Consider the following 19,207-nt stretch of genomic DNA (forward strand, 5'->3'; position numbering starts at 1 on the left):
CTGCGATCCTCACTTATTTGATGAAGAGTTCCTTGAAGCAAGGGTGAGTAGAAAACAAGCCAACTTTTATGAGGAGGCCAAAAACAAGGATATAGTTTGAGACCCCGAACCTGAAACTTCTAAACCAACCCAACCTGTTTCTGAACTTCCTAAAAAAATTGAACCTTTACCTGAACCAAGACGAAGTAACCGAGTCAGTAGACCACCTCTCTACCTAGAACATTTTGTCTACCTTGGAGAACATTTTGATATGGTTGGAGAATATTTAGATTCAAAACCTAAAACTCACCTTGAAGCCTTGAGCTGTCTTGAAAGGGAATACTTGGTAGAAGTCATGAAAGATGAGTATGCTTCCATTAACCAAAACCATGTATGGGAATTAGTACCCCTACTTGAAAAACATAAGGTCATTGGTTGTAAGTGGATTTTCAAGAAAAAATTGAACTCTGAAGGGAAAGTAGAAAAATACAAAGCTAGGTTGGTTGCAAAGGGTTTCACTCAGAAAGAAGGGATAGATTATGAGGAAACTTGTTCCCCTGTTGCCAAACTTTCATCCATCCGAATCCTTATAGCTATAGCAGCCCATTTTGACTTTGAGGTTCATCAAATAGATGTCAAAACAACCTTTCTAAATGGGGATTTAGAAGAAGAAATTTACATGACTCAACTTGAGGGATTTGAGGAGAAAGGGAAAGAGAACCTAGTATGCAAACTTAATAAATCTCTTATGACCTAAAACAAGCATCGCTACAGTGGTATATAAAATTTCAAGAGACGCTTGCTCTTGCAGGGTTCTCCACAAATAATGAGGATTATTGCATATATCAAAAGGTCAGTGGGAGTGATGTGGTCTTTATATCATTATAACTGGATGATATGCTAATTGTTAGTAGCTCAATTGCCCTAGTAGTAGAGATGAAAAATTTCCTTGCGCAACACTTCGATATGAAGGATCTTGGAAAAGCTTTATATGTGTTGGGCATCAAGATAATAAGAAACAGGAGAGAGAAGATTATCCAACTTTCCCAGGTAACTTACTGTAAGAGGATTCTGGAAAAGTTTGATATGAGTATGTATAGGCCCATGTCTATCCCAATTGACAAAAAGATGAAGCTTAGTAATAAGATGTGTTTTACCGAAGACATGGATATAAGAGCCGTGGAGAGAGTGCCATACAGAAGCGCAAGTGGGTCGCTTATGTATGTCATGACGGGAACAAGGCCTGACAGGCCTTGTCCGTCATCAGGAGTCTGGTAAGCCGTTTTCAAAATAATCCAAGAGAGGAGCATTAGAAAGCTATAAAAAGAATTCTCAGATATTTAAAAGGGATCAGGAACTATGCGCTCACATATAAGGGGGGAACTGAAATAACAATAGTGGGATATTTAGATGCAAGCTATCTCGCGGATCCAGATGATGTGAAGTCTACATTTGGGTATGTCTTTATGCTTGAAGGGGGTGCAGTTTCTTGAAAGTCAAAGAAACAATATATTGTAGCCTTGTCCACAATGGAATCCGAGTATGTAACATGTTGTTTAGCGGCCAAGGAGGTCGTATGAATTAAGAAGTTTCTTAATCAACTTAATTTTCATCCCTTACGTTGTAAGGCAGTGCAAATTTTTGGCGACAACACTGCAGCTATTTATGTCTCTAAGGAGCCTCGATTTCAGAAGAACTCTGAGCATATTAAGCCTTATTTTATTACTTGAAAAATGAGGTAAGATTGAAAGAGATCGAGATCAGCTACATATCTACGGATTTGATGATTGCAGACCCTCTAACTAAGGGAGTTGTCCCTAATGTTTTTGTAAGATATGTGAGAGAGATGAGGATAAGAGATTGTAAGGCCTTCAAAGGCCAAGTGGGAGATGTTGGATTTATGTGGCCTTTAAAGGCCTTATGAGTGTGTATTGAAATACTTTCATTATAGTGAAACATAAACTTAGGGGAGTGGAGTCCCTCGAGGACCATACTAAGTAAATGATGTTTGTTTATACTGAACTGTGCTTATCGATCTAGGCCAGACGATTGGAAAACCCAAGGTACCTGTGCATAAAGAATTAACCGATGAGGGTTTTGGGTTAGCCCTTGATGAGGTCGGAGCTTATGCCTAGATGAAAAAGCCGAGGGACTGTATGACCCTTGTGTGTGATGGTAGCTACTAAGACGAGGGCTAAAACCTTATCCATATTCCACCACACAGCATGCATATTGATAGATCATTCGAGAAAGCCAGATATCCACCTTTGGGTGAAGCGTATGCATGTGCGAGTGATACCCCTTGCGCTATAGAGCTGTGGTCGCATCAGGTCGCGGTGACCTTGACTCATCTCTAGGGGAAGACATGTAATCCACAAACTGGGATTGCGACCCCTTGGCTTATCGGCCAGATTTTGGTAACCCGTTAATGAGCTCCTGCTTGGACTGTGGGTCATAGGAAACACTTTTTTGATTTGATAAAGCAAGTGTGGTCTGTAGTCCACAGTTGAAGGTGGAGTACCCCGTGATCGTTGATAGAATTTCTGAACCATATGGATCCACTTCCCATTATATTAATTTAATTGTGTTTATTTTATTATTAAATTATTTTAGATTTATTATTTGAATTTTTATAAGTCATTTGATATTTTATTTCTTATTTTTGGACTTATAAAAATGAAGTTATTAATTTACAAAGTTATAATATTTTAAAATTCATTTTGTTTAATTTTAAAATATTTATTAAAAAAATATATTGGGGCCCATAGTGCACATGGGATTAGGTGGGGCCCCACATACCATACATGGGTGGCACGCCCCACCAATGGATATCTTCTCTTGTTGCTTTGTCTTCAGGTTTATTAAATATGGTAACTATATCTTGTAGCATATGGTCAAATATTAATTAGGAAATATTGACCATATCTTATCTGGATTATTGAAGGAATATCTTGACTTGATATTTTTTGAAATATTCTTATGGAAAATAGGAGATGGAATATGCAATTTATGGTATGCACTATATCTTTAATAGATTTAATTTATTTAAATATATTGATGGGAAAATGGTTTAAGGAATGACGAATAATGGTTCATTCACCTTCCATAATGTTGATGGCTCATCTATGGAATGGATGGCTTAGATCTCTCACCCCACAAGTCACCTTGATCAACGGTCCATATTCAATCTCAAGAAAGATGCAAACTATATGAAACCCTAAAGAAACCCTAGACTTAAATTTCACTATAAATATGAATGCTCTCTCCCATCTCTACACACATCTCTCTCTCCCATAAACCCTCTCTCTTTCTTCCCTAGGGGCCACGCCCCCTCTCTCTACTCTCTAATTTTCTCTCTCTACTCTTTCTCTCCCCTAAAAAGACCCAAGGGGGCACGTCCCAACATATAAACTCTCTCTCTTTCATGATCTAATCTAAGGGTAGGGAAAGTTAGGGTTTGAGTCTAATTATTTTGGAGTTAGGGTTTTGTAGAGATTTAAGGGTGGTTACCTAGCTTGGCCGAAATTAGCTTTTCCGGTTCGAGATTGAAGCTAAACCACTGATCTCGCGCCATTGGATATGGTGGCTCGGTGTGGAGTGTAAAAAACCAGGTTGAGGTAATCTCCGACATTTTTTTTTTTATTTGTTAGTTCTTTTATTTTATATTCGCAAACATAGTATTAGGTTGTATGAATGACATCAAGTAGTTGAGAATTATTTTATTGATGTGTTATTTATTATTGGAATTTTTATTGTTTGTAATAAGACCATCTGTAAGTAATCTTGTTGCCAAAATTATAAGGGGCGATTATTATTATAAAAAAAAAAAATGTTTGTAATAAGACCATCTGTAAGTGATCTTGTTGCCAAAATTATAAGGGGTGATTATTATTAAAAACATATATATATATATATATATATATATATATATATATATATATATATATATATATATATATATATATATATATATATATTTCTCCAACAAAAGATTACATATGTCTTTCTTTCACAGCATCCATCTCTATGTTACTCAAAAAATCACAATGCAAAATAAGTGGTCATCAGTTTCCTCGTCAGATTTACACTGCAAGAAAACATCTAGTCCTTTCTTTCGAAGTTGCTCTATCGACAAGGTACGGTTCCTGATATCCAGCCAAAGGAAGGCTTCAACCCTATAAGGAATTTTCAGAGACTGTACCTTATTTGCAGAATTTAATGGAGGGACATATCTATCTTCACTTATTTTAGCATGGAGAGATTTTACTGAGAAAGTTCCATTTGATGTGAGCTCCCAAATCATCATGTCTTGCTTAGACAGGTAGTGGTAAACCATGTATAACCTATGCACTAGATTGGTGAATTGATTTGCGACCCCACCATCTACCTGTAAGTGCTTAATAAAAGAAAGATCTATGTAGTCTTATGCCGGGGAAGTACAATTTTTTTTTTTATAATAATAATCACCCCTTATAATTTTGGCAAAAAGATCACTCACAGGTGGTCTTACTACAAACAATAGAAATTTCAAAAATAAATAACACATCAATAAAATAAGTCTCAATTACTTGATGCCATTCATATAACCTAATATTGTGCTTGAGAATATAAAATAAAGAGCAAACAATTAAAAGAAAAGATGCCAGAGATTATTTCAATCGGGCTTTTTACAAGCCACATCGAATCACCATCTCCAATGGCGTGGGATCAGCGATCTAGCTTCAATCTCGTACCGAGAAAGCTAATTTCGGCCAAACTAGGTAACCACCCTTAAATCTCTACAAAACCCTAACTCTAAAATAATTAGGCTAAAACCTTAATTTTCCCAATCCTTAGATTAGATCATGAGAGAGAGAGAGAGTCTTTATGTTGGGCGTGCCCCCTAAGGTCCTTTTTAGGAGAGAGAGAGTAGAGAATAGGAGAGTAGAGAGAGAGGGGCATGGCCCCTAGGGAAGATAGAGAGAGTTTGTGGGAGAGAGAGAGGTGTGTTGAGATTGAGGGAGAGCACCCATATTTATAGTGAAATTTAGGTCTAGGTTTTCCATAATTTGCCTCTTTCTTGAGATTGAATATAGACTATTAATGAAGGTGATTTGTGGGGTGAGAGATCTGAGCCATCCATTCCATAGATGGGCCATCAACATTATGGAAGGTGCATGAACTATTATCCCCCTTTCTTTAAACCATTTTCCCATCAATATATTTAAATAAATTAAATCCATTAAAGATGTAGTGCATACCATAAATTGCATATTCTATCTCATACTTTCCATAAGAATATTTCAATAATATCAAATCAAGATATTCCTTCAATAATCAAGACAAGATATGGTCAATATTTTCTTATCTATATTTGACTGCATGCTACAAGATGTAGTTACCATATTTAACAAACCTAAAGACAAAACAATAAGATACTCATGTATGGCATGTGGGGCCCCACCTAATACCCACATGGTTTAATAAATATTTAAAATTTAAATAAAATAAATTTTTCAAACATTATAACTTTGTAAAATTAATAACTTTAGTTTAATAAGTCCAAAAATAAGAAATAAAATATCAAATGACTTACAAAATTCAAATAATAAATATAAAATAATTTAATAATAAAATCAACACAATTAAATTAATATGATGGGAAGTGGATCCATATGGTTAAGGAATTCAATCAACGATCACGGGATACTCCACCTTCAACTGTGGACTACATACTACACTTATTTTATTGAACCTACCCAGTGTTTTCCATGACCCACAGTCCAAGCAGGGGCTCATTAGCGGGTCACCAAAGTCTGGTCGATGAGCCAAGGAGTCGCAATCCCAGTCTGTGGATTATAAGTTCTCCCCTAGAGACAAGTCAAGGTCACCACGACCTGATGCGACCAGAGCTCTATGACGCATAGGGGTATCTCTCGCACATGCGTATGCTTCACCCAAAGGTGGATATCTAGCTTTCCCGAAAGATTTATCTATATGCATGCAGTGTGATGGAACAAGGATGAGGTTTTGGCCCCCCTCTCTGTAGGCCTACCATCACACATAAGGGTCACACAGTCTCTCAACTCACTCATCTAGGCATAAGTTTCGACCTCATCAAGGGCTAACCAAAAAACCTTTCTCGGTTTATTTTTTATGTCCAGGTACCTTGGGTTTCCAACCGACTGGACTAGATCGTCAAGCACAGTCTGTTATCCGCAAATATCATTTGCTTAGCATGGTCTTCGAGGGACCACACTCCCACTGAGTTTATGTTCCACTATAGTAAATATTTTTCATTACATACTTATAAGGCCTTTAAATGCCATATAAAACCAACATCTCCCACTTGACCTTTGGAGGCCTTATATTCTCTCTTCATCACATTCTCTCATCCCCATCTCTCTCACATTCTTATAAAAACATTAGAGACAACTCTCTTAGTCAAAGGGTCTGCAATCATCAAATTTATAGTTATGTAGCTGATCTCGATCTCTTTCAATCTCACCTCACTTCTCAGATGATAGAAGTATGACTTGATATGCTTGGAATTCTTGTAAAAATGAGGTTTCTTAGAGACACAAATAGCCGTCGTGTTGTTGCAGAAAATTCGCATCGCCTCACAACGTAGAGAATGGAAATTAAGTTGATTAATAAATTTCTTAATCCACACAGCCTCCTTGGCTGCTAGTCAGCATGCCACATACTCGGATTCCATGGTGGATAATGCCACAATATCTTGTTTCTTTGACTTCCAAGAAATCGCTCCTTCTTCAAACATAAACACACACCCAGATGTAGACTTCGGATCATCTGGATCCGCGAGATAGCTTGCATCTGAATATTCCTCTATTGCTATTCTAGTTCCCCCCTTATATGTGAGTGCACAGTTCATGGTCCCCTTTAAATATCTGAGAATTCTTTTTGCTGCTTTCCAATGCTCTTCTCTTGGGCTGCTTTGGAAATGGCTCACCAGACTCTTGACGAAGGACAAGTCAAGCCTTGTTCCCGTCATGGTGTATATAAGGGACCCAACTGCGGTCCGTAAGACATTCTCTCCATGGCTCTTATATCCATGTCTTCGGTATGACACATTTTATTACTAAGTTTCGTCTTTTTGTCAATTGGGGTTGACATGGGCTTATACATACTCCTGTCAAACTTTTCCAGTATCCTCTTACAACAGGTTGCCTGAGAAAGTTGGATAGTCTTTCATCTCCTGTTTCTTATTATTTTGATGCCCAACATATATGAAGCTTCTCCAAGATCCTTCATATCAAAGGGTTGTGCAAGGAAATTTTTCATTTCTACTACTAAAGCAATTGAGCTACTAACAATTAACATATCACCCTGCATATAATGATGTAAAGACCACATCACTCCCACTGACCTTTTGATAGATGCAATAATCCTCATTATTTGTGAAAAACCCTGCAAGAGCAAGGGTCTCTTGGAATTTTATATACCACTGTCGCGATGCTTGTTTCAGGCCATAAAGGGATTTATTAAGTTTGCATACTAGGTTCTCTTTCCCTTTCTCCTCAAATCCCTTAGGTTGGGTCATGTAAATTTTTTCTTCTAAATCTCCATTTAGAAAAGTTGTTTTGACATTCATTTGATGAACCTCAAAGTCAAAATGGGCTGCTATAGCTATAAGGATTCGGATGGATGAAAATTTGGCAAAAGGGGAAAAAGTTTCCTCATAATCTATCCCTTCTTTCTGGGTGAAGTCCTTTGCAACCAACCTAGCTTTATATTTTTCTATTTTCCTTTCAGAGTTCAACTTTTTCTTGAAAATCCACTGACAATCAATGGCCTTATGTTTTTTAGGTACGGGTATTAATTCTCATACGTGGTTTTGGTTAATGGAAGCATACTCATCTTTCATGGCTTCTATCCAGTATTCCCTTTCAGGATAGGTTAATGTTTCACGGTGAGTTCTAGGTTCTGAATCTGGATCTTCTCCAATCTTATCAAAATGTTCTCCAAGGTAGACAAAATATTCTAGGTAAAGAGGTGGTCTACTGACTAGGTTACTTCATCTTAGTTAAGGTAAAGGTTCACTTTTTTTAGGTAGTTCAGAAACAGGTTGGGTTGGTTTAGAAGTTTCAGGTTCAGGGTCTCGAACTACATCTTTGTTTTTGGCTTCCTCATAAAAGTAGGCTTGTTTTCTACTCACCCTTGCTTCAAGGAACTCTTCCTCAAAGAAGTGAGCATCGCGACTTTCAATAACCGTACCAATTTTAAGATTATATAATCGATACCCCTTACCATGATCTAGGTAACCAATGAAAATGGATTTGACAGTTTTTTGTTGCAATTTGGTTCTAATTTAATGTGGGATAAGGACATGGGTTGAGCAACCCCAAACTTTCAAGTGTTCAAGGGAGGGAGTACGACCTGTGAAAATTTCGTGAGGAGTAAGTATGACAGCTTTTGTGGGAGTCCGGTTAAGGATGTAACATGCCGTTAATACGGCTTCTCCCCAAAACTCCAATGAGATATTTGCAGGCCCCATCATACTCTTTACCATTTCCACTAAGGTCTTATTCCTTCTTTCAACTACACCATTTTGTTCAGGAGTATAAGACATGGTGTACTGATGGATGATCTCATTTTCAATGCACAATTCTTTGAAAATGTCAGATGAATATTCCCCCCCTATCGGTTCTAAGGACTTTAATTTTCAGGTTGGTTTGATTCTTTACTTGGGCCTTATATTTTTTGAATTTTTTTAGGGCTTCTGATTTTACATAATAAGGTACACATGGCCATATCGCGAGTGGTCATCTATAAAGAGATAAAATATCTTTTTCCACTTTTGGTGATCACATTTATAGGTCCACATATGTCATTATGAATGATTTCCAATACGCTAGTAGCTCTTTTTGCCTTGGTAGTATTTTTCCTTATTAGTTTTCGATACACAAGACTCGCACACTTTCGATGAATCTCCCTTATAATTATGAAGAATCCCTTCCCTTTTTAATCTTTCCATTCGTTTGATATTAATGTGTCCTAACCTCATATGTCATAGGGTAGCATCTAATTCATTAGGGGACGAGACATAGGCAACGTTCTCTTTTATTTCAATGGTAAATAGCTCGTCTACAAGTCGTCCAGTCATGATCGCATCTTTCGCCTTCTTGACCACCACTTTCTTCCCAATGAAAGTGGTTATGAATCCAGTCATAGACATCTTAGGAACCGAAACCAAGCACTTCCTCATATCAGGAGCATAAAGTACTTGTTTCAAGATCAAGGTGCTCCCACTCTTTAATTTCAGCTCAAAATCTCCAACTGCAAGTACATCAGTCTTCTGATTTCCTCCCATATACATATGCTGCATTCCTGGCCCCACGGGAGTGAAAGAACAGTAACCTTCCTTAGTGTTTGTGACATGAGTCGTAGCCCCCGAGTCAAGACACCAAGAAGCTTCATTGGGGTCAGCTAGCATGAACTCGAAAATCACACATGCCAATTCCTTATTAGTTCCACCAGATTTGTTGGACCGACAATTATTGGCTATGTGGCCCACCTTCTTGCAAATAAAACAAGTTCGAGTCTCTCTCTTTGCTCCCTTATTTCCAAAATCTTTTCTTCTCAAAAGTATTCTTCCCTAGTTTGCTTCATGAGAGAGGGTTCAGCATACTCTCTTTCAAGTTTATCAAAAATCTTACTTGCAGTATAGATTGACTCGTACTCAGAAGCATACGAGTCAGTCATGGCACATAAAAGAATGTGCTTGTATCTTAAGTTCCTCTTCTTCCATTTGGCGTACTCATATTTGATTATTTGAGATGAGTCGTCAGTTGGACGATGAGGTCGGTCCTCAAAGAGTACGTCATGCAAGTTTTCTTCATAGAGCACAAATTTTATTTTTCTTTTTCATGAAGCAAAGTTGGTCCCATCAAACCTTTCGGTTTTCAGGATTTCAAAGATGAAGGTACGAGTAGCCATTATTTTATATTCTCAAGCAAAAATAAGAAAAGACTCCTAATGACAATCAAGTAAAACTAGCTATGATACCAATGAAAGAAAAACCTATGTAATCTTATACCGGGGAAATATAATTTCTTTTTTTTTTCATAATAATCACCCCTTATAATTTTGGCAACAAGATCACTCACAGGTGGCCTTATTACAAACAGTAGAATTCTAAAAATAAATAACACATCAATAAAATAAATCTCAACTACTTGATGCCATTCATACAACCTAATATTGTGCTTGAGAATATAAAATAAAAGAACAAACAATTAGAAAAAAAGATGCCGAAGATTACCTCAATCGGGCTTTTTACACCCTATACTGAATCACCACGTCTAATGGCGGGGGATCAGCGGTCTAGCTTCAATCTTGTATCAGAAAAACTAATTTCAGCCAAACTAGGTAACCACTCTTAAATATCTACAAAACCCTAACTCCAAAATAATTAGGCTCAAAACTTAATTTTCCCAACCCTTAGATTAGATCATGAGAGAGAGAGTCTCTATGTTGGGCATGCCCCCTTGGGTCCTTTTTAGGAGAGACAGAGTAGAGAATAGGAGAGTATGGAGAGAGGGGCGTGACCCCTAGGGAAGATAGAGAGAGAGTGTGTGGGACAGAGAGAGGTGTGTTGAGATAGGGAGAGCACCCCTATTATAGTGAAATTTAGGTATAGAGTTTCTCATAGTTTGTTTCTTTCTCGAGATTGAATATGGACCGTTGATCAATGTAACTTGTGGGGTGAGAAATCTGAGTTATCCATTTCATAGATGGGCCATCAACATTATGGAAGGTGCATGAACTATTATCCCCATTTCCTTAAACCATTTTCCCATCAATATATTTAAATAAATTAAATCCATTAAAGATATAATGCATACCATAAATTGCATATTCCATTTCATATTTTCCATAAGAATAATTCAATAATATCAAGTCAAGATATTCCTTCAATAATCAAGATAAGATATGGTCAATATTTTCTTATCAATATTTGACCACATGCTACAAGAAGTAGTTACCATATTTAACAAACTTGAAGACAAAACAATAAGATACCCATGTATGGCATGTGGGGCCCACCTGATACCCACATGGTCGGTCCATGTGCACTATGGGCCCCTATGTCTATTTTTTAATAAATACTTAAAATTTAAACAAACTGAATTTTAAAACATTGTAACTTTGTAAACTTAATAACTTCAGTTTTATAAGTCCAAAAATAAGAAATAAAATATCAAATGACTTACAAATATTCAAATAATAAATCTAAAATAATTTAATAATAAAATCAACACAATTAAATTAATATGATGGGAAGTAGATTCATATGCTTAAAGAATTCAATCAACGATCACGGGGTACTCCACCTTCAACTGTGGACTACAGACCACACTTGCTTTATCGAACGGACCTAGTGTTTCCCATGACTCACAGTCCAAGGGCTCATTAGTGGGTCACCAAATTCTGGTCGATGAGCCAAGGAGTCGCAATCCCAGTCTGTGGATTGCAGGTTCTCCCTTAGAGACAAGTCAAGGTCACCACGACCTAATGTGACCACAGCTCTATGGCGCATAGGGGTATCTCTCGCACATGCATATGCTTCACCCAAATGTGGATATTTAGATTTCCCAAACGATCTATCTATATGCATGCCATGTGATGGAACAAAGATGAGGTTTTGGTCCCCGTCTCTGTAGGCCTAGCATCACACACAAGGGTCACACAGTCCCTCGGCTCACTCATCTAAGCATAAGCTCCGACCTCATCAAGGGCTAACCGAAAAACCCTTCTCGGTTTATTTTTTATGCCCAGGTACCTTGGGTTTTCCAAGCGACTGGCCCAGATCGTCAAGCACAGTCCTTTATCCTCAAATATTATTTGCTTAGCATGGTCTTTGAGGGACCACACTCGCACGGAGTTAATGTTCCATTATAGTAAATGTTTTTCATTATACGCTCATAAAACCTTTAAAGGCCACATAAACCCAACATTTAAGCCTTATATCCCTACAATTATTGCAAAGAAAGCTCATTAAAGCTTGCTTTCCAAGCACTAGCGAAGCTAGTCGTAGAACCTTCGCCAGAAAGGAGGAAGCAAAGTGCATGAGCATTGAGCGAGCTAAAGAGGCATAAGCATTGAGCGAGCCAAAGAGCAAAGCCATTGCAATTTAGTCTTCCTTCCAAAATCTGTCACTGAATCCTTAACTGTGATTCCAAGATAAGTCACTTTCTGATATGAGTTTAGGAATTGGAAGTTCAATGGTATGCTCCCATCCACTTTGTGCTCCATTAAGTTGTGGCCCCATCTCCTACTTGCATGCTGCTGTACCTTAGGAAGAAAGGCTTAGTGTAAATGATTCCTTGTTTTTTCTTTAGAAAGTACTAGTGTAAATGATTTCTTTCCATACATGTGAGGAGGGTGTATTGATTGTGAGTTTTTTTTATAGGGTGTGGTTTGCAGGTTGAAACTTTGAACAATCAAAGTAAGGCGCACCTAAAAGTTTATCTTGAATGTATAGTTTTGGTGTAAAAGTATTCTTAGGATGTTACGCGGATCTATTTCCAAACCTAATTATAAAATTTTAAACTTTAATAATGGTTCAAATCAAGCAGATCTAAAAACACATGAAAATTTTGAAAATGGAGGGTCCAAATCATGTATTGCACAATATATTATTTTTAGAACTTGAAATCTTTCTTTTCTCCATATCTATGGATCTCAATGTCACGATGATCAATTAGATTTGTTTCCAGCATCTAAATGCCAAGATAATCAATTAGATGTTTTACCAACATCAAAATAACTTTTTTCGAGAGAATTTTGAGCACACCTGATATCTACATTTTAAGGTATCTACCTTTTTTTTTACATTTGTATACAACTACATTCATGTAATGATCTAAATTGGTACCCTTTGTTTTTTGGGTATTTCAATGGCGAAGACAGGCCTCTACCTGAGTGTGAATGGATAGTAGGATAGTGTTAACAGGATTAGAAACCACAATGTGATAACTAGGCATGAGAGTGCTACCACCTTTGACCCAACGAGTTCCTAAACATAATTATGGGAAGAAAGTTTATATGAAGCGATCCTAGTGTTCTTTTTTTTTTTTTTTTTTTTTTTTGACAATATCAGTTACTTTTATTGATAGTGTGCTGAAACAACATGAGATTACAAAGTGGAAATTAAGGTGTCAAAAATAGAAAAGGAGGACCGTTTCGGGTGTTAATGCCCAAATTTTCGAATTTTGACCATCGAGTCATCACGACCAAATTACCGTAAGTGGGGATGGGGCATGTACCCTAAGTAGGAATTGAACCTATGACGTAGCATTGCAATTTGTCAAGTGCTAACCAATTAAGCCCCGGCTCTTTTCCTAAAAGACACGGTTTCTATGCGGCTAGCCCGCATATTGTGGAGAATGGGTTGGAGCTTTGGTGGTAATACTAATAAACCCTGTTATGAAGTCTTTGATTCCATTCTCATCAAAAGGTAGTCTTTGATTCCATTCTCATCAAAAGGTAGGGGCAAAATCTCCACTGACTTAGCTTCATATCGTAGAAATGAAGACCTTACTCCTTACAATTTGCGATCCAGCCCGCATGAAACGATTTTCCTTTCTTAAATTGCTGCAACGGTTTCTTGAGCGACAGTTTCTCTCTCCTGTACGATTTTGAGCATTCTTTAAGTCCCCACGCGTTGCTTCAATCAATCTCTCTCTCTCTCTTCTGGTTTCCAGTTTAGGCTTGGGAAGTCAACAAAAGCCGATTGAAGTACCTGTCATCCTGTGTGTATTGTTGATTTCTAATGTATAAACTCGATCTCTTTGTTCTTTCTATAAAATTAATGCAAACAGTCGACTTCTTTCTCTTTTAAAATTGTTTGTAAATGGTCAATCTCTTAGATTTTTATTTCTTCGAGCTTCATTAAATTGCATTTCTGTGTCGTTGATTCTAATGTAAATGGTCAAATCTCTTATTTATTTTATTTTAAAATTATTGTAAGTGGACAATCCCTTCAATTATTGTAAATGTTCAATCTCTTAGATGTTCATATCTTCAAGATCCCAACTCTCTCTCTCTCTCTCTCTCTTCCCCCACTTCCCCAATAACAATTGAAACTTCCAAAATGTGGGGATGTACCCTTTTTAAGTTACGGATGCAGTTTATGTAAGGACTAGGCTTTCTGAAAACAAGATAAAGCCTCAAAAGCAATTTTGGTAACATAAATATCTATCATGGCTCTGAAATCAATTTTTAACACCGACAATAAAAATTGAAGCTTAAAAAATGATACAAAGCTTGTGGATATATGAGCAGTTGTTTTTAAGGCGAAATAAATGATCTAGATAGTTTTAAGGTGATGCTTTACTGCAGCTCTACCCAAATCACTTTCCCTAAAGTAATGTCTCAAGGTTGAATAAAGACCATCCAATTTTTTAGGTAATGAGATATAGGTATTGAAGAGCTCAAAATGTAAATTTGTAATTAATAATCTCATGGTCCTAAGGTGGATCCTAACATGTCAGATTGAAAAAATCATTGATCATCTTCAAGATTAAATCCTTGAGCCTTGGCTTGGTGTTAAACATATTAGTTTGGGATGTAGGAGATCAATAGTTCAACTCCTTAAAAGTTTGTACTTGAAAAAAAAAACTATGTAAATTTAGATGATAAGAATTTGTTTTAATCCATTAATAGAGTTCAACTCCTTGAAATTTTAACCTAAAAATGCTAAATTTATGGATTTAGTTGATAATAATGGTTTAATCAGTTAATGGAGACTCTTGGAGAGCGACTCTACTTTCAACGATTCAACCAATAACCATTATCCACAATCTATATTTATTGACAGATTTTTGTATTATTAAATTAAAAATACCTTGGAGCTGACATTTGCAAACAACCCCATATCCATCTTTCTCTAAATCATCCACATCTATAAGCAACCCCATATCCACCTTTCTCTTAATCATCCATACTTATAAACAACCCCATATCGACCTTTGTCTTAATCATCCACATTTAAAGATTCTTATGATGTCATTTTATCACCATTAGAGCTCTTAATTTCTACTTTCTTAGAGAGCTGCGCCATTGAAGTTGCAGATAAAAACCTGAGTTCGAGTAACTCAGCCCGAGTTGGGTCGAGTACTGTAGCAACAAAAAAGTGTTAAGAAATACTAAAACACCAAAAAATATATATTTTTTAAAATAAAATTAAACAATACACATCTAAATGAGTTAAAAGAGGTAGTGAAAAATAAATTTTGAAAAAAAGTAATTTGTGGCTGGGGATACTTTGGAGATAATCCAAAAGGAGGGAAAATGCTACGATAAGCATTAATGGCAAAAAAAAAAAAAAAAAACTTTCCACTTTTTGCCAAAAATGATAGAAAACATAAAAAAAATAAGTTATTTGTTTTTTACTAAATATTTTTGAATATTTTTTAAGCATCCTGAGCTGGACACCCAACTTAGGCATACTCAAAACTTGGTCATGGATTCGCCCGAGTAGTTAACCACTAGGGTATGGCACTAAGACAAAAGAGAGAGGGGGAAACAAATAGGTGAGAGAAGTTAATGAAAGCTAGGATTCTACAAAACAAAGAGACATATTTTGTTGATCAAGCTCAAAGTTCAAAATAAAGTTTTTTTAATGTTGTCGTACCCAAATAATTAGATTTTATATTGGATAGTTGTAAGTATTGTGACCTCCTTGTACCAAAGTTAAATGGTCTCATTGTACGCAATCCCTTAAAAAAATATGATTTTGAGTAGAAATAGTTCCAAACAGATAAATCATTAAATAATTAATCTCTTATAAGCATTTTGAAAGAACGATCGTATACAACCATTTGGTATAGGGATTTTACAATTACTTTACAACCATACGATGTGAAATCTGATTGACGATATGAAATTTGATTGTTTGGGTGTGTCACAAAGTTCGAAAAAATTTATTTTGAATTTTGAACTTGGTCAATGAAATAAATGCAGCCATCCAATTTTACATCTAATGGTCAAGATTAATTGTGACCACCTTATACCAAAAGCAAATAGTCTCGTTATATACTCTCTTTTTTTTAATAGGTAATTTAAAATTAAACCAAAAATACAAATAAAACATTAAATAGTTAATATCTTAATAAGTAATTTGATAAATTTACCAAGAGAATAATGAAAGACATATCCTCATGTACAATAGCCGACCCTACATAGTTGGACAAGATCTTTAATGATGATGATATTCACATTACAATTGGAACAGATAGTGGAGGATGTTCGGTAATAAAATACACTAAAAAATATGCACAGAGACAAGGAAATCTATAAATGAGACAAAGCGTGGACGCTTGCTCATTTGACATACATAGAGACACAGTGTTAAAATGGGGTTTGTATGGAGCCGAGGCTCTAAACAATCAAATTAGAGCCCACCTTCAAATAGTACCGACAAATATGATTTTAATAATGAAAAGTTGTGTGATTGTCTCAAATTATATTTTCATTTTTATTTATAAAATTTAAAGCTTAAAAAAAATGTAAATCGAACATATCTATAAAAACTTAAAAATCTTGAAAATTGACGGTCCAAAAATATGTACTATTTCAAAAATTTGAAATCTATATTTTTTTTTTTATGTCCATGCATCTTTATGTCAAAATGATCAATTTGATGATATTTGAGCATCAAAATAACCTCTTCTTGTGAAAGTTTTGAGATAAGACTCTAATTTGATTCTTTAAAGCCTAGGCTTTATGTAAACTTCTCCAAAAGGAACTTCTCCAAAAGGAAAACAGAGACAACAAAAGAGAGAGAGAGAGAGAGAGAGAGATGAAGAGAGGAGGATGGGAGTTTTTGCTCATAAAATGTAATGTGGGCATGGAGCTTAGCGTAAAGGACATTAATGAGACTAAAAAGAAATAGAGAGAAAAGACATTAAAGCTTTGTCTGATGTGAGAATGACTTGGAGCTCAAGAACAAGATGATTACCCCTTTACCCAACCTAAGACCAGTAAAACATACAAATGTGCCTCCTTCCTGGGGGTAATTCTCTCTCTCTAACGTCCATGTCATTCTTTCTCCCACTTCTCTCTCTTTCTTCCATTTCATTCTTTCTCACTTCTTGTTGGTTCTGTCTCTCTTTCTCTAATTATCCATCTCCTGTGGAGAACTTCTTCCTTCCACATCAATCTAGGTAATGATCCTTTCTCTTTCTCTCTCTCTCTCTCTCTCTCTCTCTCTCTCTATATATATATATATATATGCAATTGTCTCTCTCTCTCTATGCAATTGAAATTGTTTTTTATATGACTATATTATTCATCTGTGATATATGCGTAATATCAAAATTTAATTTTGATAATCGACACTTGTTGAGAATTTTCTTGAAGGAATTGATTTTATATACTCTGGTTTTTTTTAGTCCTAATTTTGCGTAGTATGGGATTTTTGACATCAGTGTTTCATATCTGATTTGGGTTGGAATTTTATTACTTTTGGCATACGGTTGGGCTATTCATGTTTGGCGTTTAATATCTGATTCTCTCTCTCTCTCTGTCTCTCTCTCTCTCTCTTTCTTTATAGAAGATTAGAACTTTCTGAACTTTTGGATAACTAGCTATTTACCATACATTTCTTACCTTGTGAACTTGAATGTTTTATACCATGGCTTCTTCCGAGTCTCTAATGTTAGCATCTGGTTCTGCGTCACTTCTTGTTGATAAAAGATGAAACTGATACTGGTTTTGTGGTAGACCTTCATTTGCGAGTGTTTGAGCTACTTGTTTGTGTTACCTGCTGCCACCTCTCTCTCTCTCTCACAAAAATTTTTCTTTTCTTGTTCGAATGTGAACTGAGGGATTGGGGACTTAAAAATTTTGCAGTCTACTTGAATTTCTTTGATGGGTTTTCTAGATTGTAACCAGAGCTAATTCTGTTGATCAACTACTCAGTACTTGTCAAATATTTTTTAAGAAATTTTGGGAGTTAGTGGTAATCCTGGACTTAGGTTTGTTAATTTCCATGGTGTGGTTGTGTTAAAAGTGAATAATATCATCGTTTAGCTTTAGGTTTCTGGTGAGCTTTGCATGATTGCAAATTGCAGACACTTCCACTAGTTTGAAAATTAAAGTCCAATAACATTCACCTCACACTTTAATTGTATATAATAGTTTCACATTTCTTCTTTGAAAACCCTTTGAAGCGCCTTTGAAGATTCTGAACTCTGTTAATTGTCTCTATTGCAAAGTTTCTTTTGATTCTCATTTAAAAAATTCTTAAATCCCCTGTCTTGAACAAATCATTGCTTCCAATTCTTAAATTCTTTGCTTGCTTGATTGCCTTTTTCTCCATTTTCCTTTTCTGATATCTTAGGTAAATTTGAATTTGTATCTTAACTTCTTGATAATTGCATCCAGACTTTGCTTAGTGAGTTGTATATCAAGGTGTGGATGCGCTTTAGATAGATCATACATTTACAATGATTTAAATATAAGATGAAATTCATGGATGCAGTCCTTAAAGTCACTAGGCAATCAAATGCACAAGCTTATGTGGCTTTTCAAAACCCCTTCCAAGTCTTCAATGCTCCCCATGCTTTCCTTTTTCTTTGTATTGATATTGTTTACTGAGGAAATTTACTTGTAACTCATGCAGATCCCCTTGTTTTCCCACATTAATACCAATCGATGCTGCTAATATCTAATGATTTCATGACAGAGGACTATTGATATGGTTGGTTTGGTAGATTGTGACAACCTCTTTATCAAATTTGGAGAGGAAATTAATGAATTTCAGTTCTTATCCTTTATCTAAGTTTATGAATGAATGATATCCTTGCTTTTGCTCTTATTATGTTTTGTTTTTTTAGTATTTTCCATTTTCTGTTTAATTTTCATGCATTTGCTATGCTGGTATTGAACTTATTCTATGGTGTTTAATAAATACGAAATATTATTTTGCTAGAATCATTTTCTTGGTGAAATGCTCCTTATGAGCTAGTATGAGTGGATCATGTGACAATGTTGAGAGAAGTTCTAGCTCGACATCCAAAAGTAGCCAACAAGATACAGATGATGACAAAACTATAGCTAGCATATTACAAGAGCAGTACTTGGAAGTGGACGGTAGGCTTGGGAAGCGACTTTCTCACTTGAATTCTATCCCAGTAAGTATATGTTCAGGGCTTATTCTCTTCACTTGGTCAACTATTTCTTTTTCTGCATTCTGATAACTAGTACATGAAAGTTTTAG

The 19,207-nt window shown here is 35.9% G+C and overlaps 1 protein-coding gene across 18 annotated transcripts in view; it reads left to right on the forward strand.

The window, feature by feature from the left end:
* Nucleotides 1-16,657: 16,657 nt before the first annotated feature.
* Nucleotides 16,658-19,207, forward strand: part of LOC18443085 (Cysteine proteinases superfamily protein) — a 37,187-nt gene continuing 34,637 nt past the window's right edge. For 9 of the 18 annotated variants that reach the window (XR_016048931.1, XR_016048930.1, XR_016048923.1 and 6 more), the window contains exons 1-2: nucleotides 17,095-17,150; nucleotides 18,920-19,121. Coding sequence is in view for 9 of the 18 variants with exons in the window: in XM_088857554.1 (XP_088713680.1) it covers nucleotides 18,957-19,121 (165 nt within the window). In the remaining 9 variants the exon portion in view is untranslated. Of the gene's footprint in view, nucleotides 17,000-17,094; nucleotides 17,151-17,453; nucleotides 17,706-18,610; nucleotides 18,689-18,919; nucleotides 19,122-19,207 lie in introns of those variants that run through there. The other 9 variants (XR_016048924.1, XR_016048927.1, XM_088857555.1 and 6 more) reach the window with 4 other exon arrangements.

Source organism: Amborella trichopoda, chromosome 2, assembly GCF_054954075.1.
Source record: "Amborella trichopoda isolate Santa Cruz 75 chromosome 2, AtrichopodaSantaCruz75HAP2 v2.0, whole genome shotgun sequence".
Lineage (NCBI taxonomy): Eukaryota > Viridiplantae > Streptophyta > Magnoliopsida > Amborellales > Amborellaceae > Amborella > Amborella trichopoda.